This window comes from Bicyclus anynana, chromosome 4 (assembly GCF_947172395.1).
Source record: "Bicyclus anynana chromosome 4, ilBicAnyn1.1, whole genome shotgun sequence".
NCBI classification, from domain to species: Eukaryota; Metazoa; Arthropoda; class Insecta; order Lepidoptera; family Nymphalidae; genus Bicyclus; species Bicyclus anynana.
The window spans coordinates 3718101-3741021 of NC_069086.1; the positions used below are offsets into that span (position 1 = coordinate 3718101).

Below are 22921 nucleotides of genomic sequence, written 5' to 3' on the forward strand. Positions count from 1 at the left end.
GAAGATATATTGGGATCCGCTGCTCAATCCTTTATACTATGATCTTATTCACTTAAAGCTACTCTTTGTCCTTCGACCCACTTTCACGTGTATATGGTTATAGGAAAAGTTTAGATTGTCAATAAATATAATAATATTTATAGTTCAATGAATTTCTCATAGGAGTTTGCATACCCACATCAAAGCTTGATATTTTCGAGAAGACTTTTGCGTAACTTTTGTCCACTTTGGGGAGCTTGTTTAAAAATGATTGTCTGGGGCTTACCAATTTTACATTGCAACAAACTGATATTAGTGGTAAGTATATAATTGATATTTCATCATCACGATCATCATCATCATCATCATCATTATCATCATCATCATCATCATCATCATCATCATCATTAATAACCCATATTGTTAGCTATTATAGCTTACTGTTGACCACGAGTCTTCTCTCAGAATGAGAGAGGTTAGGCTAATGTACGCTACGCTACCACCACGCTAGCCCAATGCAGATTGGCAGACTTTCATATATATGTAGTTAAAACAAAATCATTATGTAGATAGGTTCACATAGATTTACTTTACAACCTGTGCTAGCCAGTTGAAGGGCCTTAGCCATGTAGTACGTCGACTCTCTGTCTACAAACGCTTCGAAACTAACAAAATTCACGGTGATGCGATGCGGTCCGATCAACAACTTGATAACGTGAGCTGTCGATAGTGAATGTTATTCATATACATTTTTTAATTTTCGAAGCGTTAACGTTTGTAGAATGATATAATCGACGTGCCACATAGCTACTCGTTCAGCTATGAGCGTTATCGTTTGTAGAAAGAGAATCGACGTGCCACATAGCTACAGGCCCAGTTTCGTAACTCGTTGAGCTATGTCGGTTTTTGAGATTCAATCACACAGAAATACTTATAAAGATACGACACGGATAAAAAAAATCGATTTACCGAATAATAAAACGGAAAGTAACAGTTTAATATTGCCAGTGGCACTAAAACGTCCATTCTGGCATGTGACGTCATTACTTCAGCAATATTTAAGTCACGACAGAATTCGGTTTACGAGATCATAAAATGGGTATTTGTATTCCCAACTTCAAGGCTGATCTGTGGTTATTGGTTCGGATAGTACGGGAGTAATATATGGCTAGGCGTCCATTATACTCTGCGAATTAACTTGGGTGCCTACATACATTAATGTTTAAGTTGTTAATTCATAGCAATACTTATACAATACAAAATATTTGTATAAGTATTGCTATGAATCAACAAAAAGAATACAATATATTTATGAGATAAAATATATTTATGAGATAAATAATAGCGAGACGGAATCTTCACCTTGCCACACTTCTATTTGGAGTATTGAAGTCTCAGCAGCCTGCTTACTTATTTGATAAGCTAGAGTGGAACAAAACATCCTTGACAAGATCAAATCGAGTCTGGACCCTTAAAGTGCCGCAACATTTCAGAGCTGTCTTTCGAGGAAGCTTTAAATTCGCGGCAACAAAGTGCTGGAATGATTTGCCTCCTCCTCTTCGTAATTTAGAAATATCCAAGACCACTTTTAAAACCAAAATTAGAAAACATTATCTTTTAATTCAAAACATGTAAGTAATGAGCCCTTTGTTTTGTTTAATTTATTATAATATTTATTTACCAAATTATTATGTTATCATTTATTTATTGTATTATTATTTATAATTATTTTACTACTTGTTTCTACTAGTAATATTTTTGTATTTAATTTACGTATCTGTCTCTTTTTTAATATTTGTCGATGTTTTTTAGAGGCGCTCCGCACGTCTTGATACCGTCCAAACGTCACCTTAATGGCTCCACGGAAGATCAGCGGTATCCTTACGGACATTGCAATATGCTGAGTGGTGACCCGGTGGTTTTTTCTCTCTTTTCTTTGTATGATGTGTATTCTGAATAAACTTTTCTTTCTTTCTTTCTAAATCTAGAAGGATTTTTTGACCTCGACCTTGCCGATGATCTCACCTTATGTTAAGTGACGATGCATTATTGCGTCTCATCAGCCTCTGTAGCCAAGTGACACGTCGATTCTCTTTCTACGATCGCAAACGCTTCGAAAACTAGACAAATGTATGGGAATGACAGATCTTGATCACGTGACCTGTCAATATCAATTGTCATCGTAGCGTTTGCGATCATAGAAAGAGAATCGGCGTGCCACATAGCTACAGGGGCAGGTGAGATTGTGGTTAAGGGCTGACTTGTAAATAATCAAAAAAAGGAAGCGTGCTTACTTGGAAGTGGTACAAGTTTATTATGTCCTTAACTCTGAGGGTTTCTACATAATATTATACTAGAACGCTAAATCGCTTGGCGGTTCTAAGTCTTTGCCGGTAGGGGTAACTAGCTACGGCCAAAGCTTATCATCAGCGTAGATCTGAGCCAATTTAGAAAATATTAAGTCCTACACTGACTCGAGAATAGAATCTGGAATAGAATCCAAGACATTTATGTCTAAAATCACAGCATTACTAAAGCGCCAAAGGGATCATTAGTATAAGTAAGCAAATATTAGAAGAATAAACATTTTATGATTTTTTAGCAGACTCATAAGTGATTACATAAATAAGAAAGCTAATTTCGAACAAAGATTTTAATTTACTTACAACATTTGTCAGGACAACTTAATTTACAAATCAAACTGTAACCAAAATAAGACCCTAGAATGGCAGAGAATGACCTTGAGTGCAGTCACGCACTTGTGAACATTGTCTGTTGGGTTAAAGACGTCTTTGACTGTTAACAAACACTCCCCTTTTTTCCACTCAAGTCACTCTCCCCGCCTATCCCAAGTAACCCATAAAGAATTACACAACAACAGATGTGGACGGTTCGAACGCCACGAGCACACTGAAGCCGTCCATACCGCAAGTCGTTGCAACGCGGCAATAACAGATTGTTTTTACTTTAGTTCTTATCCTAAATTATTTAATTTCGAATTACCTGTGTAAAAACCCCCAACCACACGGAATATGGTATGTAATTGAACACCCATGGGTAGAAGTGCTTCACAAACGCCTTGTGTGACGGTTCACTGTTGTAACACACCATGGCTTCAGCGATTGCTGATAATAGTGACAGGAGATGTTCCACTGCAAATAAAAAAAACAAGTTGAAATTTGGCAGGACGGTAGTTCTTAATAGACGTCCGCTAAGAACGGATTTTGCGAGACGGCCAGATTTGAACAATCAAAAATATATCATTATCATAATCTAAATAAACCTAGAAATAAAGCATTTATTCATGACCAATGAACATAATAATTTAACTTTGTGTATGTAATATTCATGGCAAGTCGGATCAAACTATGAACGATAGTGATTGCGCGTTTTCCTTTTAAGCTTTGTTCCACACTTTGGTGCTTCCGATAGCAACTATTTTCGAGAAGGTTACCACTTGATTTTAGACATCATTCTTTAAGTATCTTTCCCGCAAAAATCTTCATGGTTATATTATTTTTCATTTATTAAGATTGGTCCTTGATTTTTTATAAAATAAAAAAATGGAATACTTTCAGAGCCCTTTTATCCCGCTTTCTTTCAGCAGGTCATGTCATCAAAGTTGCCTGTAAAAGATTGCAGCAATCAAAACCAAATCAAAATTTCATTCATTTATTTTGACAACATTTTTGTTTATTTCTATTTTTAACCGAAATACGACGCGTATAATGTTTTTCATGTTGGTTACCTCATAACTTCGTCATTTCTTGATCAATTTTGTTTATGGTTCTTTTCTTGAGTGCAATAAAGTACTTCTTTTTCTTCTTATGATATTTGTTTTTTTCACTATCATTCTGTATCATGTCAATACTTTTTTGACGTTTGAAAATCCCTAGGCTGTTGTACAATTTTAATCTATCCTGTATTTTATCCAATATAAATATTTTTGATATTGGATAAAAGTCGGCCACGCACGGTTTATAACTCGTGAAGTGCTGCCATAAAATTTTAGATGAGATATTGGGAGACTCAAGCTCCAGAGTAAGCTTTAAAACTGTTTTATGAAGTTACCTTAGGTTTCGCAATTTTGATGTTGGAGTTGTTAAAATTTTGGGCATTGATTTTTTACTTAGTACATATCAAAGGCTGTACTAAGAATTCATGGCTTGACTATTGTTGTACACACTCCTAATAGAGACTTCAGATTAGTTGGAGGCGAGAAGATATGGCTAAAGTTCTTTAAAAATAGAATTTAACTAGCTGACGCCACGCGGTTTTACTCGCGTGGTTCCTGTAAGAATATGGGGATAATATATATATATATAGCCTTCCTCGATAAATGGGCTATCTAACACTGAAAGAAATTTTCAAATCGGACCAGTAGTTCCTGAGATTAGCGCGTTCAATCAAACAAACAAACAAACTCTTCAGCTTTATAATCGTAGTATAGATACGCTTAAGTTCCAACTTAGAAGCACTTTTGAAAGGTCAAGTTGGTAATATAATTTTAACGAGTTCGTAATCTATGTTTAAATCCTTGGTTTAAAGGCCAATTCTGCTAAAATAATCAACATAAAATTTAGCAGTAGCTTTTGTTAAATAATAATCAAGTAATCTGTAATGAAGTAGCTTGTAATAATGGAATGTCTATTAATAATTTCATTGTCCTTATTTTTGACGGCATCCGTGGCGCGCGGTGCACATACACGAAGGAAGTCCTGGGTAATTGGTCCAGGTCTGGCTTGTGGGAGGCTTCGGCCGTGGCTAGTTACCACCCTACCGGCAAAGACGTACCACCAAGCGATTTAGCGTTCCGGTACGATGCCGTGTAGAAACTGAAAGGGGTGTGGATTTTCACCTTTCCTCCTAACTAGTTAGCCCGCTTCCATCTTAGACTGCATCACTTACCATCAGGTGAGATTGTAGTCAAGGGCTAACTTGTAAAGAATAAAAAAAAACCAAAAAAAAAAGAACGCCCGAAGCCTCCCATCAGCCAAAGCTTAGATGAAAGCTGCACTTACCGAAAGCCAAGGTCAATACAACGGCGCAAGTGGCATTACACTTGTAAGTGAGGGTGTGGTCACTGCTGGGGTCCAACTCCTCGACCCTGGCGAAGTGGTTCACGAGGTCTGGCCACAAGGTGGCTACGCGAAGAAACATCACCATTGTAATGCACGTGGTTCCGTAGAAAATTATTGGGGCTGTCAAGTTGAATAAAATTTTATTACAAAGATCTATACGGTGTAGATTTTTTGTGATATTTTATACTAGACACTAGGTCTTGCATAAAATATCACAAAAATATGGATCCACAATAATCAAGCGAGTAAAAGTAAGAAGCGTACACGGCGGTATAAGGTTGTCTGCGGAAAATCAGTCTTGAATTCCGAAAATCATCTCATATCCTGGACTGAATGTTTTTTGGCAAACTATTGACATATATTTATTAACATATTTAATTGGATATAAAATACTTATCATCCAGTAAACAGATGGGTGAAGGTCGCTTCTAATTTGGAGCTCAGACTATTAACGACTATTGACTTATGATCGACTAAACTTATGTTAAGTAACAAACGGAGCTTGGAGAAATTACCTCTAAGTCTAATAATTACGAGTATAATATTAAAGTGTAATTGCAAATGAATCAATGAATGATTTTTTATATACACCAAAATAAAGATAAAATAAATAAACAATAAAAATCTTCAAAACTAGTTACTCGTAACTGAACAATTTGACGTCCTTTTCGCTAATTAGCTATCCAATAGATATACCAGATTGTGGTTGGTCTGTATATTATTGCGAAAAACTACAAATTGCGAGAAAGATCCAAGACACATCTTCAGTAACACGACAATTTGAATACGATACGAATACACTAGCGGACGCCCGCAACTTCCTCCGCGTGGAAGTTTTCCCTATCCCTACCCGAACCCCTCGGGAGCCGTGGATTTTTTTGGGATAAAAAGTAGCCTATGTGTTAATTCAGACTATAATCTATCTTTACTTCAAATTTCAGGTAATTCGGTTCAGTAGCCGAGGCGTGAAAGAGTAACAAAGATTCATACCATCATAAATTAACAGGTTTTCGGAAATCTCGGGAATCCATGGATTTTTTCGGGATAAAAAGTAGCCTATACGTTAGTCCAGAGTAAAAAACTATTTCCATTCCAATTTTCAGCTAAATCGCTTCGGTAATAGCGGCGTTGACGAGTAACAAATATCCAAACAAACTTTCGCGTTTATAATATTAGTAGGAAGTAGGATAGTTTGTGGTTACAATTGCTTTAATATACAACTTTACGTTGAGTATAGCTTCCATATAATCACCACATAGGTAACATATGTAACATCTTCGTTGTAGTTCGCCTCTATAGTCCTCCTTTTGTGGAATAGAGTTCTAACAATTAATGAAAGTCCCATTTGTGCTTAGATCTGAACACTTTAGGTTATGTAAGGCAATGGCCAAGTTGAAATTCACTATATTGTGTTAACTTGTATTCGAAGTTCGAGCGCACTTCTACAGTTTAAACTGCATAGGAAACTATTTGGTTAACAAGATTAGACCGCTACAATCGAACTTCTATTGTAACTATTGTCGATATATCGAAGTCTTTCTTAGTTTTAAACATTGACCACATATAATAAAAAGACGCACAATCATGTAGAAAATTTCACTTAATTAAAAACTGGCCAATTTTGCTTTGACAGTTTTAGAATTATTGGTAAAGAAAATTATACCTAACTTCCCTTAAATAATAGTCCAATATTCAATAAAATTCCTAATTCAGAGCAAATTCAACCTTAAGGATTAAGTTTATGGTTGAATTTACAAGTGCGACTACTTGAATTGAGTGCCAATAAGTTGCGTTTGGAACTCATTGAGTGGGGAAGTTTTTTGGTCGCTGATTGTGCATCCACTTTTTAAAAGGAGATTGATGGTTTTAAACCACATTTTTGACGCCTCTTTTATATTTTTTTACTATTCTACTTACTTGATGGACTAAATTGGTAGTCCACGTATCAAAAATACCTTTAGAAGATGAACTTATAAAAAATATTTAGTAGACAGAGTTAAAACAAATTCAATCACTGATAATTGCTTAACTTTTGGATCAAAAGTCAGATATTTTTTATTTATAATAATTTTGTATTATATATACGAAAATAAGTATGTCTATTGCTTTTTCACGGCTAAACCACTGTACCGATTTGGATAATTATATTATAAAGATTAATTAAATATTGGTGTCTTCACCAATATAGTATAAGTATGTTCTTACATAGGATACTTTTTATACCGAAAAAATCTATGGTTCTCGCGGGATGTGTGAAAATTTCACGCAAATAATGTCGCGAGATTCCATTAGTATTTTATAAGTACTGTTAAAATTAAAAAAAAAAATGTAAATATGAAAAAAAAACCGTTTCAAAAAACAATAATTGATAAGCTTTAACTTAAATTTATAAACCTTGATAGCTACATTATGTTAATGAAACCTTAACACATCATAATGTTAATATAAAAATATATTAAAAAAAAACAATAAAATGAAGGTAGATAAGATAAGAATGAGTACCCACTTGTGCCATTTAACGACGTCTTAACATGTGCCACCCTGTAGATACACATAACCGTGATAAAACCTTGTCCAAATAAGGAGATAATTAAATAGTAAACCTTCCATGATGACCAAGTGAATCTGAAATAGTAAGAGTAGTAAGAGCTAACAGAAGATCGAAATACACATAACCGTGATAAAACCTTGTCCAAATAAGGAGATAATTAAATAGTAAACCTTCCATGATGACCAAGTGAATCTGAAATTGTAAAAGTAGTAAGAACTAACAGAATATCGATAGATACCTTTTTCACAGACAATTTTTCATTATACTTGTAGTTCATGTTGGTAGTTAAAAACTAGCTAATTTGGTGAATTATGTTTATTTGTATCATAGAGTACAAAAACTTTCAAAAATTATTAATGTACTCGATGAATGATAAAAAAAAGTTGTCTGTAATGTCTGTAATATTTACTGACGATAGTTGAACGTGACAACGTCATAAGAAAATACTGATGCAATGGTTGCATTTTTCAAAAGAAAGTATTAGTTTTTCTTAAAATACTGTTTATTAAACAGTATTTTAAGAAAAACTAATACTTCAGAGACCAGAATATATTTTATTTTTTGTAAAAAAAGTTGGCAACCCTAGAGCGAGGGAACGATGTATGACGTCATCTTTTTTGAGTGTGCAGCCGGCTCCATCGAATTATAAGACGCCGTCACGTCAAAAAAGGAAAACTTCAAGGTGTTTTGGTGAGAGGTGAAAAGCTTTTGGTTTCTCTTCTGTAGTAAGTACATGTTTTTTCTGTATTAGCAAATAATACAATAACCTTTCTAGGCAGTCGGCTAAAAGGATCCTTTACCGTTGAATTATTGAGGCAAATCTTCTGACGTCACCCAGACGTGGGCTTTTAAACTCACGATCTCGGGGGCGCCCGGACTGATACACTCAGGCCAAAAAACCCTACCCGAACGGCCCTCTAAGCCGAGGTCCGAGTCTCAGAGGAGACGCCCTTAGAGAGTCGTTCCGCCCATCTATTCTGCTTTTGCCTGCGGGCCCCATCAGGCGATGCTTTTGCGATCGCCCAAACCCCCCAGTGACGCCGCTGAGGTCCCATAAGGAGCCTACGGCACTTACACAATCAGAAAAAAAAGATGCACATCAATTAGTAAAGCTGACGGATCTACGTAGAGTACTAAAACCGATGTAAAATCTACTCACTTGACATGCGAAGCTTTTTTACTCCACACTCCCTTTACAGGTAGAATTGAAAACATTTGCCCGATTAACAAAGTTACTCGCAGCGCCTCTTGAAACGATCCTTGATATTTTGATGACTTTAAATCCGACACGCCAACTTTGTTCTCTAAAATTAAAAAAATATTAAACATTTTACTGTGTCAATATAGTTGCATTTCATAATTTCATATTTGTCAACCAATAGTTTTGAATAGGCTAAAAGGCAGAAACATGAAACTTTGATGGAAAATTATTTTTTTTGTCTTTCGGTGAGGAGAGCCTGAGGCCTTAGTTAGCTAGAGCTCTTCTAAAAGAACTTTTAAAAATAAAATGCCGAAACGAATCTTGTGGTTTATAGAGACATTTAGAGACACTGCTGCCAATATTTTAATTTTACTAAAAATAAAGAAATTTGGTCATCCAGATATTAAATGTCTCAGTTCGACCTTTTTCATATACATTAAATTAATAAATGCTTCAGTGAGACGGGCTTGCTTAGCAGATGCTCGGTCTTTTTTGAGCACCCACTAACTTACAATTCTTAGTTGGCCGATTATTATCGAACAACTAAATTGCAAACGTTTACAATTTAGTTCAACTTTTTAATTATACATAATCTGATGTAAAATGTAAAATTCTGATGCGATCGGTGTCCAATTTATTAGTTGGACGATTTAGTTGAGAAGATGTGCGGGCTCATCGATATAAATCGTTAGATGGGCCCCTCCATAGTAAGTAAACGCACAATGTTATGTCATTACACAAATACGTGCACGCACATCTATTCTTAGTATGCAACGAGCGCATGCTGTGACTTAAAAAAAAATTTACTGTCTTTTTCTTGTTTAATCTCTTAATTATGCCTTCGTGATCATTTTGGAAGTGTAAAAACACAAGCCGCAACACGAATAATGAGAAAGTTGTTAGTTTTCATTCGTAAGTATTTGCGAAACCATTGACAATTTCGCGACGCTTTGGGGCCCATCTAACGATCTACGATCGATGTGCGGGCTAACATAATTATATCGCTTATTAGTATTCGCCGCGATTTAGTCGGCCAACTAAGAATTGTAAGTGAGCTTTGACTTGAGAACATTCACACTGCAAATGGTAGGAAAAACGGACGTAGGTACTCCGACTCCAATCTCACATTTTATACGTATCCAATTGCAGTAACTTTCACCTCTTAACTCCATAAGCGGTGCAAGTTACTGTAGTTTCTTCCCCGGTTTTATTGTAAAATGTGAAACAAATGTTGTAGAAACAGAGAGATAGGAAACTTATAGGTGTAGTTCGAACGTTTGAAACGAAGCTACGAATAATATTATGCTACTGTTTACTTACTTTTCCCATGCAACCAGTAGGATAAGAAGTTCTTTATACGATTACTCATGTCTCAATTTTCGGTAGAACACTATTTTCATCCACAACAATCAATGACGATGTCTGACTCACTAATGACGACATACGGTATCGGGCTGTGGACATTTTGTTTTGTTAACTTTCATGGGTCAATTTTAATGGATAAACCACCACTAAGAGTTAGCGAAGATATTTACTATAAAATAAAGAAGAAAGATATTACGTTTATAATTAATTAAACATTGAAACTAAGAGAAAAAGTTAGGTTATATGTTTTTAACCCCTTATCCTAAGCAATGCTTAGCCGTGATAGCCCAGTAGATATCCTCAATTTCGGAGGGTGTGGGTTTGTTTGGATGTTTGTTACTCTTTAACGCCGCTACTACTGAAGCGATTTGGCTAAAATTTGAAATGGAAATAGATGTTACTCTGGATTAACACATAGGCTACTTTTCATTAGGAAAAACCCATGTTTCCCACGGGATTTGTGAAAAACTGAATTCTACGCGGACAAGTCGCGGGCATCCGCTAGTTTAATATAATTTTGCTGCATATTCCCTCTTTATTATGACCAAACTACGTGAATATCAAATGCAACTAATTAGACTTAAATATTTATAATATTTATGAAACGGAATACATACAATTTACAAATATATCTGGAAAAGTTAAATCCGGAGTGCTTCACTACATAATTATTGATTAGTCTTCAATAATCTATAACGTATAAAAGGTAGAAATGTAGTTTACTAGTAATTTGAAGGTATTAGCGATAGTTTTGATAAATGTACACCACACCATGTATGTGTTTAACGAGCACCCTACGCTGAGAAAAATTGTTGTAGTTGCGTGATTCGGATGCAGGGTTGCCAACGCTCAGAGATTTAAATTTTAATTTTAGGTTAAGTAACTACTACTAATATGTAGAAGCTAATTTGTTTTGTCTTGAAAAAAAAATAAATATAATAAATATTTGTATCATAATAAATAAAAAAAATAAAAGAATATTCATTTTTTTTAAATATGATCAATATTCCCATTCCTCTCCTAGTCAAAAAAGACTGAGTGAATACGACAATAGTCCAGCGGGAGTAGATGAACCACCACCTCTCGTGACGAGTCCGCCTCTTCACCGTTGAGCTAATTGCCTTGTTGGTCCAATGATTACCCTTTGTGGTTTTAGATCACAAGGTCCTGGATTTGAGACCTGGGTATGAAGTTATGAAGGCCCTACGAACAGCACGTAATTTTTTTTCTGATCGTGTAAGTGCCGTAGGCTCCTTAGTCGGACCTCAGCAGCGTCATCGCCTGTTGGAGCCCGAAGGCAGAAGCAGAGTAGATAGGTGGAACGACTCGACGACGACGAAAGACGTAAAGATGTCGGCCTCAGTCATCAAAAATTACCTATTGAACTATTGTCGTAACCACTCTTAATACAGTCTTTTCCGACTAGTTGGAGTTTAATTGGAATATTGGTAATATTTAAAAGATATGACAAATAGTCTTTTTCAAAAAAAAAATAATTGTCATTTTGAAAGACAAAAAACAACAAATAGGATTGACTTCATTTTCACTATAATATTCTAGATGTCATTTCAAGTACGAGATTATCAAAAGCGTCAGTATTTCGCCCGAGGTACTCTGTCATAGACTTGTAACATCCTCATTGAAACTTTACAGTGCAGCCCGGGGCACTGCCTTAATCAAGATAACCGAGTTTAAATCTACTGAAGTATTAACGCTTTAGCAACAATCAAAGTTAATGCTACAACAAATTTTTAATTTTCTACATATGCACGAGTAAGAGGACTAGCAGATAGGCCCCATAGTCAGGGGGCCCCGTATCATTGATATGGCTGATACGGCGGTAGCTACGCCCCTTTCTTTAACAAGCTCTATAAGCTCCATACCCCACTCCAATAAGGAGTTTGTTCAAGTAGACTAATAATTACGAAATATTGACTAATAACAATAGATAGACCGGTAAATCATGAAGCTAATAATAAGGTGTTTTTATAAATTTTTAATAGTGTTTTGTATTAAATTTTGTATATTATTAACATTGTTTGAAGAAGGTAAAAAAAATAAATGAGAGTATAGGTAAAAGAAAGTTATTTTCAAGTGACACCCCTAACCTGCTCTATAGTCGCATTCAAACGGCCTGATGTTTATCAGTTATCACTCATCGACTTTCCAATTACTTTCTAATGTAAACAAACAGAAATTACACCTGTTGATTATACCCTTTGTAGAAGCAGGACATTACTGGCTGGTTGAAAATGTGTTTGATTTGTAACTAGCCAACGCACCGCGGTTTTACCCGCGCATTTCGTTTGACTGCGAGAAAATGTGACTTTCTAGTGGTACAAGAATTTTCAAAAGCACTTTAGTAGATCTATAGATTACCCCCTACAATAGCACAAACTTTTTCTCTTTATATAGTTTAGTTTATATTGTTTTTAAATATTTGTCACTTTGTTATATTTATTAGCTCTCTCGCCATCTTAGATTGATACTCATAAAGTATCTACGATAATCTCTTTTTTTTATTCTTTACAAGTTAGCCCTTGACTACAATCTCACCTGATGGTAAGTGATGATGTAATCTAAGATGGAAGCGGGCTAACTTGTTAGGAGGAGGATGAAAATCCACACTCCTTTCGGTTTCTACACGACATCGTACCGGAACGCTAAATTGCTTGGCGGTACGTCTTTTTCGGTAGGGTGGTAACTAGTCACGGCCAAAACCTCCCACCAGCTAAATCTGGACCAATTAAGAAAACCTCAATCGGCCCAGCCGGTGATCGAACCCAGGACCTTCGTCATTAAATCCACTGCGCATACCACTGCGCCACGGAGGCCGTAAATCTCTTGTTATATTTGTTTATCTCTGTTTATCTTCCTTGTTCTTTATTTCTTAAGATGATACGTTAAGAAGTTAAGGCGTATTCGTAGTAAATAAACAAGACATTACATCATTTACATTATTAATTAAGATTAGGGACATCCACATCGTTCACGTTGAAAACCCTTCGTTGAAAACCCTTACCCTTCAAATTTGAAAGACCAGACTTATGTAGGTACCAAGATTTGCCACCTACGCCCAAATTCCTCCCCGTTCAAAGCTTGAGTTTGGCTATAATACAAACATTTTTTACAATAGTGACTAGTAGATTCAGTAATTCATCATTCATTATTATTAAAAAACAATTGCGGCTCACTGTTGAGCACGAGTCTCCGCTCAGAATGAGAGGGGTTAGGCTAAATAGTCCACCACGCAGGCTCAAAGGTGCAATAAGACGACTTCAGACCCAAGAGAGGGGTCGGTAGTTTAATCGACATCAATCATGTTACGAGTAAGTTTCGATGAGCCCCCTTTTTAACCGACTTCAAAAAGGAGGAGGTTCTCAATTCGGTCGGTATTTTTAGAAGCTAGTTAAAAAAAAATTAAACCGTAAAAATATTTCAAAGTAAAAACGCATTCCGACAAATAAAATTTTATTCTTCTAACCTAACGATATGAAAAACCGTGTAAAATGTGTAGGTATTACACACAATCTTCTAACTTGCGATAAAAATGTTTCATACAATTTATTTACTATATTTTTTAAACATTTTCAGCTATTGTTATAACTCTGCCTCTTTTATCAACAATTTACGGAGGAGAGAGGTTATTCCTTTGAACGAGATCAACAGAAGGAGTTTTAACGGTGGTAATTATAACTATCGACGAACAAAAGATATACGAGGTGACGACTTTGACCGGAAAAATGAAGTGAGTAAGTTCAGGCAGGTGTGAAATCGTGCGTGCGGATAAGTGACACAGTGGGAGCGCGAACACATTGGGAGTGTTACGAACAAAGTTGTCAAGCTATAGTAGAACATTGCCTTGTTGTGTAGTCTATATCTAAATATATATAACTCAAAGGTGACTGACTCACATAGTGATCTATCGAAGCACATTTGGCATGCAGGTAGATGTTGTGACGTAGACATGCGCTAAGAAAGGATTTTGATCAATCCTACCCCCAAGGGATAAAATAGGGGATGAAAGTTTGTAAGAAACTTTGTCAATTTAAAATTTGGAATGGAAATACATTTTACTCTGGATTAACTAAACGGCTACTTTTCACAAACATCCCGGAAAAATCCATGGTTCCCGATGGATTTGTGAAAACTAAATTTCACGCGGACGAAGTCGCGGGCGTCCGCTAGTAGTTTCATATGACCAACTGGCCTATTCACCAACTGCGAACTATTAGCCACCTAATATTATTAACATCAAATCAATAACAACCGCGTTTTTCGTGAAGGAAAGACATCGTGAGGAAACCTTCATATATCTAAGAATTTTCTTAATTATTTGCGTGTTTGTCTGCCAATCCGCCTTTTGCCAGGTGGTGGACTAAGGCCTAACCCCATTCTGAGAGGAGTCTCGAGCTCAGCAGTGTGCCGAATATGGGGTGATAATGAACGATGAACCCGACCCTTAGATTATTATGATGATGCGGAATAATTACGGTTTACTTAGTTACGCAATTTCATAATTTAAATATTTATATCATACAGATTGCTGAATTGCACAATGCAATGCTGAGAGAAGAAGAATCGGCTTTAAATAGGAACAGGCAGCCTGACCCGAACTGGGCATTCGATGATGAAGAATGGCTCGCTATTGGAAATTAAATTAAAGTTATATTACCGACAATCTGTATAATCCGGTATTCTACACAAGCAATGATTTTTATATTAGAGACTAGAGGACGCCTGCGACTACGTTCGCCCTTAGACCTTTAATCCAGCCCTTAGAGTAGTTAACGCTGTAAAAATGGAGCAATTTCTCCCGTTTTCCCAACATTTTCCTTCACTGCTCTGTTCCCATTGATCTTATCGTGATGAAAAGTATATTATAACCTGCCCAACAGTATGAAGAATAATTGTACCAAGTTTAGTTAAAATCCGTTGAGAAGTTTTTATTTGTATAACGAACATACAGACAGACAAAAATTTTACTGATTACATGATTTTTTGGAATCAGTATTGATCACCCCCTGATAGTTATTTTGGAAATATATTTCACGTACAGAATTGAAATCTCTACAGATTTATTATAAGTATAGATAGAAGATAAGGCACTAGCGCATGAAAAGTGAGGCGGACAAAATGTGCATAATTGTCTTAATTTCATTTAGTCGCTTATTAAACAACAATGAAGCAGTTTTCTTTTATATTTTTTTATTTAAACACATAATACCTAAATATTGTCCACAATGTCAAGTTGTGTGTTTAGGAAGTGTAAAAACTGTATAAACATAAATATATAATGTATGTTAACAGAAAATTATGCATGTGTGGAGTCGCTAAATTCGGATCACTTTTTGTGGGTAAGTAACCTATCTATAGTATAAAATAATCATTGTACACAATGCAATGTATAAAACACCGGGGTCATTCTATAAGCCTCAATAGAGACAAAATTAAAGAAACTGTTTAAAAGGAATATGTTCTTATACAAAACAACACAGTAGCGTTTGTCTCATACAAAACAATTCTGCGAACAAAATTTCTAAATTTAAATTAAAATTATGGAAACTTTAGCTCGCTTTTATAATCATAATTAACAAGTTTATTTGACACGTGATACCCTGCAAATAGGAGCACGAAAGCTTAACATTTTAAATTAAAAGCTTTATTAAAGCTTGAGTATGAAGCTTTAAAAGCTTTTTTATAATTAACTCTTCACTCGTCTACGTTGTTGGTCTAGTCGTTAGTGCTACTAGAAATTGATATTTTTTCTTTCTTTAAAGAAATTCTTAATGATGTTATACCCCTGTCTCATTAAGCCAGTCATTATAATAAACATCTGACATTAATCCTCCTCCTCCTTACAGAGGTCCTCCTCATTACAGAGGGTCGTGACCCCTAACACAAGCTTGCTTCTTGACAATGTCGCGCCTTGTGGCTCGGCTTTTCGAGACTTGCAGAGCCTCGTGTACTTTGGTGTCGAGAGTGGCGCGGATTTTGTCTGACCAACGCATCGGGCTACATCCTCGAGGTCTCTTTCTTTCCACTTTGCCAGTGATCACTAGTTTCTCTAAGTTATCTCCTTCTCTCCTGGTAATGTGGCCGAAGTACTCGAGGATCTAAAACCTACCTCTGAAGGTAGGTGGTGGACAGCCTCTTCGAAATGTTAAGTTGTTGACTGACATTAATACAGAGTGCAAAATATTATTATCACCCTTAGACCAATTATTGTATGGTACCTTCCTCGGTAGACGTTACTTTTCTGTCAAAGTACATTATGATCAATGATCTAATGCGATTATAAAAACTATATAATAACGCGACGCTTTTTTTGAAGCTGTATTGCATTTTGAATTTTGGGCGTTGGAAATAGACCTTCATTTAACTTCATACTATATTTGGACGCTTTATTACACCCGTTAAAAAACGCTCGTGCAAATGGGCTATAGCCCACATTCGCACGAGCGTTTTTTACGAGCGTAGGAAGTTAAATGAAGGTCTATTTCCAAGGCCCAAAATTAAAATCTCCTCTGTAAATGACAGACAATTTTGTTGTTGTTGTTGTTATTGTGAATTAGATCGCGATACTGGTCCTTCTATAATTGGTCATAGTTATCACCACAGGCCACAGCCCGTTTTAAAAAAACTATCCAGTCATCTCTCTCATCCTAAAACTCAACAGTCGTCCTTCTACGTTCTTCCCAACAAAACTGTGACGCTTTTCCGGGCCCATTAAAGATCCACACAATAAAAAGTACGAGGGAATTTAATTGGGCCTCCGTAACGAAAGACAAAGTCTCAAAAAGTAAGTCACATAATTTAACGATAAGCCGATACCAATCACATAACACAATGTACGTAATACTCGGAGCGGTCCTGAAATTGCGGCTTTTGGGACTCGGTTCAATGATATTGAAACTTTCAATAAGCTGCGAGAGAAACGTAATCCTTATATATGCGTACAAAATTGACTGATAATTTTGCTTAACATAAAATCTATGAATTTAGAAGAAAAAGTTTCGTGATCATGTTTATCTACATATTTATTTATTATCATTAAAAAAATATACCATCATGTATTGAATGATATCAAAAATTACCCCCAGCTGAACATTAATTAACCTATTAAAAAAAAATTTAACTGTGAACAATACAACGAATATTTTGTAAACTATTTCGGAATTCAAAAAGGATTGCTTAAGAAGAATTTTCGACGTCTTTAAAAACTAAAACCACAACGTAAACCTCAGTTTTTTGTAGCTGATCATTTTACCTTAGCATCAAGTGTGCTATCTGCTTCAAACAATCATTTCTAAAAATATTTTTTTCGTACTTCTTGAATGAACTTTTCATAAAATTCTCAAGGCCGCAAATCCGCACTTTACGACAATGAAATTACTTTACGAAATTTATTTATCACGATCATGATCACGATGGACAGAGTAACTTTCAAATTATTTGATTCCTAAAACTAATAGATACTTTCAGTACTTTACAAACGTAGAATTAAAGATTTTTTAAAATCATTTATTGAAAATACTTAAAAGCACGCGAGTTATGGATTAAAATCATGAAAAAGTTAGCATAAAACACAATTCCCTCGGTACTTTAGGTACCCTTTTTACGGCGGGAGTCCCTTTGTTTTGTTTAATTTCGGAAGTTTGGAAGATACATTGTCTAATTTGGCTGGAATCCACCGTGCGCGAGATTTAGGACCATAATGTTGTCTCTAATTAAATGAGGCCCTAAATCTAGTTCAGCGCTTGTTTTGAAAGTTATAATTTATTTTAATTAGTTAAAAGCATTTTACGTGGGAAAATATCACCTTTTTCTCCTGAAAGTTTAACGCTCGGAGAGCATTTTCGTCCAGTAAAATTCGTGTCATATTAAAACTATTTATTTCCTTTGTGCTGTATTATTTACCTACCTCGTAGGTCGTAGAGAATGAAGAAAACAATACAGGTGTCATTGTATGTTAAGTGGGCTTAACTGAGTTCATGTTTTTGATTTTCAAAAGAATTGCATGAATAATGTCTGAACGTCAGATTTGTTTTCATTTTTAAAACTTGTAGGACTTTATTTCATAACATATCTAACTTATTCTAAGGATTAATTCACAAATGAATTAAGAAAACAAACTTTGTTTCTACTTGTTACTGTATATATTTTACTGGACTGTTTATAATTATATTTGCATGATCGAATAAGAAATGAGGAAATCCGCAGAAGAACCAAAGTCAACATAGCTCAACAAATCGCGAAGCTGAAGTGGCAATAAGCGGGGCACATAGTTCGAAGAGCCGATGGACGTTGGAGCCCCAAGGTGCTGGATTAGCGACTCTGACCAGAAAGCGCAGTGTTGGTCGACCCCCCACCAGGTGGACTGCAAATATCAAGCGAGTCAAAAGGATTCGCTGGAAGCAGACGGCTCAGGATCGTGATGTTTGGAAATCCCTATAAAAGGCCTATGTCCTGCAGTGGACGTTCATCGGCTGACATGATGATGATGATAATTACTGTACATATCTACTTACCCAAGTTGGAAGTTTTCTTGAGTTTACATACCGACGATCTACGCAACAAAAAGATTCTGGATTCGATTCCCAGTTCGGTCAGTTCAGGATTTTATATTTTCTAAATTGCCTAAGGTCTTACACACCACTGACGGTTTCTACGTAGTATCGTACCAGAACGCTAAGTCACTTGGCGATAAGTCCTTGCCGGTCTGAGTATGGGTAGAATCACAACATAAAGCATTTATGCTATCTGTTTTACCTATCTATACTAATATAATAAAGCTGAAGGGTTTGTTTGTGTGTTTGTTTGTTTGATTTAACGCCCTAATCTCAGGAACTACTGGTCCGATTTGAAAAATTCTTTCAGTGTTAGATAGCCCATTTATCGAGGAAGGCTATAGGCTATATATTATTCCGGTATTCCCACGGGAATGGGAACCACGCGGGTGATACCGCGCGGCATCAGCTAGCCCCAAATAAGCCCGCTTCCATCAGTCAAGGTATAACTTAAAAAATAATTATTAAAAAAACACTGCAAACGACTTCAAAACATTAAACTAACCTACCCACGAAACTAAAAAAGGAAAAATAACATTACAATACTTTCTACATATTCATTACTTTGAAGTAAGTGCCAAGCCTATCTATTAATTCAAGGCGTACCTAAAGATTTTGTATAACGACTATAATCAACACTACACGGGCTTGGCACCGACTTCAAAGTGATCAATAGGTTAGGTCGTCGGTTCAAAAATGCCAATTCTTTACATGAAATAACAAGATTTTTTACAAGTATGAAAATGTTATTAAAAGAAATACATTAAAAAAGACCTTTTGTATAAAGTATCTATTATTTAGGTATATGTATTATATCTACATCAAAAGAACACCTAACAATACCTCGGTACTCAGTGCGAAGAACATCAAACTCTACCTTTAAAACGTCTTTTGTTACTTTCAATGTTAAAAGAAGTGTTGTGAAAATCTGAATAATAGACAACCAAACCTATATTAAGGCGTCTACACATTGCACACAATTAGTTTCGAACCATACAGAATTGTGAAAATTTTAGATATCATGTGAATTCCAAGTCTTTTTTCGTTTCACTTCCATCTTACCCGCTTATCTTATGGACCCGCTTCCATCTTAGACTGCATCATCACTTATCATCGAGTGAGATAGTAGTCAAGGGCTAACTTGTAAAGAATAAAAAAAAAGGTCTAAGACGTCTTTAGCCCTACACACAACGTTCACAAGTGCGTGACTTCACTCAATGTCATTCTCTGCCATTCTAGGGTCTTATTTTGGTAACAGTTTGATTTGTTAATTAAAAAATTTGTCCTGACAAATGTAGTTAATCATAACCTTTGTTTGACATAAGTTTTCTCATTGTTTGTAAACCACTTCTGAGTCTGCTAAAACCAGCTATTTACAATTTACCGTAACCGGCAGTTATGTGTCAAATATTCAATAGGTATGTGTCTATAGGTGAAAGGGACGGATAGTAAACGAATGCATGTGAACGAAATGCGTATGTTGAGATGGATGTGTGGTGTGACAAGAATAGATAAAATAAGGAATGAGTATATGAGAGGAAGTCTGAAGGTGGCGCCAGTGACAGAAAAATTGAGGAGTAGAAGGTTAGCTTGGTATGGACATGTAATGCGTAGAGAGGAAAGTCATATTACTAGAAAAATGTTGAATGTACAAGTGGAAGGACATAAGAGGAGAGGAAGGCCAAAGAAGAGATGGTTGGATTGTGTGAAAGAGGACATGTGTGTAAAAGGAGTGGATGATGAGTTGACGAGTAATAGAGACGAATGGAAAAGATTGACATATTTTTCCGACCCCACTTAAGTGGGATAAGGGTAAGGAGATGATGATGATGTGTCTATAGAGAATAAGCTTTGCTTTGCTTTCGCTGCTATTTCAAAAGCATATTGAACATAGTTTTTTAGGAAAATAAAACAATTACAATTATTTGTGGAGAAACTTTATTCACCTACCTACCATATTCTATCAGAATAAGTTCGTATTTCACAATAGCTGCGGCAACCTGTGAACAAAAATAATTGTTTTAAGTTAGTTATTTTATTACAGCCATATCCATACCTGTTTATACGAGTATGTATAGAAACGCGAAAGGTCACGATGTCCGCTAAAAAACTAATTTTTAGAAAGGACCGGATTAAGGAGCTCTATTAGCTCTTGAAATTGAGAAAACGACTTCCACGCGGACGAAGTTGCGAGCGTCCGCTAGTATTTTTATAATGCAGCCAAAATAACATGTACAGTAGGGCTATTATGTAACGATATTTTTATAGCTCACTAGTGCAAGCTTTGATTACACCTCTATCGCTCTCTGTCTGATACGATACTATAGAATGAGAAAGATAGAAGTGAATTCGAAACTCGCAATTGCGAATTATACAAAATAGTACTACAGTTGTAGTTGTGCTCGGCACGATAGAGATTGCTCGGGAAAGTACATGTTCGCCATGCTTATTTTCACCGCCAAGCGTAACAGTAAAAGTCTACTGCCAAGCAGCATTGCTAATTTCCGGTCTGTAGAGCATGGTTGTCTGTTAATACAGACACATGAGTCGTAAAACCTACGTCTCAGGTTAATGAATTCATTTTTTCATCGGAAAAACCGATTAACGATAATGTTTCTTGGAGATCTCTTGTATTAGTCTCTCGATAGTGTAAAGGAGTCTTAACATATCGCCATGGAGATTAAATATTTGAATAGTCCTTAAAATATTAAATTTAGTGAATAAAAACAAACTTGTAAGAGATTTCGGCGATCCAAATAGAAGAAGCCCATTGCACTCAAAGCGATGTTGTCGTTAGCTAATTGAATATTTAGCCGTCTGATCTGTAAACAAATGCAGAATTTTAATCAAAGAGTATTCGGTTCAAGATCGCGATCTATAACGACCATCGAGTCTTTGATAAAATTTATACGTTTTATCTAAGTGTTTTCTTTTGTATTACATTAACTTCTGACTGTGATTTTACCTGATGAAAAGTGGCACTTCAAAGAAAGACAGTAGAGAACTTCATTTTTTTATTAATAATAGTTAGTTTGGATAATGATATTGATGCCGCTGGATGCTGGAAGTCCATACAAGAGATCTGTGTACAGCAATGGACGTCCACAGGATAATGATGATGACAATGAAGATGATGACGAGGACGATGACAACGACGAGGCCGAGGACGATGACGATGAAGATAACGACGACTACGGCGACGACGATGATGACGATGATGATGACGATGACGATGACGATGACGGCGACGACGATGACAATGACGATAATGGCGACGATGATGATGATGATGACGATGATGATGACGATGACGATGATGACGACAATTACGATGACGATGACGATGAACTATATTGATAATTGATAGTGATAGTGGTACTAACCTCGATGTTATAAGCGGAGCTGGGACAAGAATATAAATATGGAAGCGCCCTCTTAGAATGCAGATTGACGTCAGCAGCAGCCAGCACCACGCTGCAGGCTCTCAACAGGAGCCAGCCCAGAGAGAAGAAGTAGTAGAGACGATTTATCAATTCGCCATCGATTTTTCTGAAAGTATTCATTGTTTGAAAGTTATTCTGGGGAAGCTGACTGCTACTATATTGCTGCATGCACTTCTGTGTGTTCTGTCTAAAGCGGGTTTGGGCAAAATTATGGGTAAATTTAGCTTAACATCTACGTCTTCTGGCTATGCCTGATACATAATAATATATGATCAAACGAACTTCCAAGTGAAGTTCGATCATTATTATATGAGTTGCATCCTTGGAATATATGATCATATATGAACAAGGATGCAAGGAAATATAATTAATTTATTACCTTCATCAAGTGTTATATCAAGATATCTGCTGAATGTACTTTTGGGGGTTTCTACCTGAACTGTTTTTGCAAAAAAATATGGGAAATTTGGATTAACATCTACGCCTCACAGCTATGCCTATTATGCTATCTATTCGTTCATCAAGTGTTTGAAAAAAAAATATTTTTCCTAGATTTGATATGCATTTAACACTAACATTATCGGAAGATAAACATCTAGCCTAGAAGTTAGGAATAGGTTGGAGTCTTTTATTTTTATTTATTTTTGAAGTCAGATTTTTTTTATTCTTTGACAAATCAGCCCTTCACGCCATTTCGGCTGGAAGGCTTCAGCCGTGGCTAGTTACCGGCC

The 22921-nt window shown here is 35.9% G+C and overlaps 1 protein-coding gene across 1 annotated transcript in view; it reads left to right on the top strand.

Annotated features, from left to right (window-relative positions):
* The first annotated feature begins 3631 nt into the window (after window positions 1-3631).
* Window positions 3632-22921, top strand: part of LOC112058557 (60S ribosomal protein L10a) — a 363530-nt gene continuing 344240 nt past the window's right edge. The window contains exon 1 of the mRNA XM_052881201.1: window positions 3632-3642. Within this exon, the coding sequence (XP_052737161.1) occupies window positions 3641-3642 (2 nt within the window). The 5' untranslated portion in view covers window positions 3632-3640. The remainder of the gene's footprint in view (window positions 3643-22921) is intronic.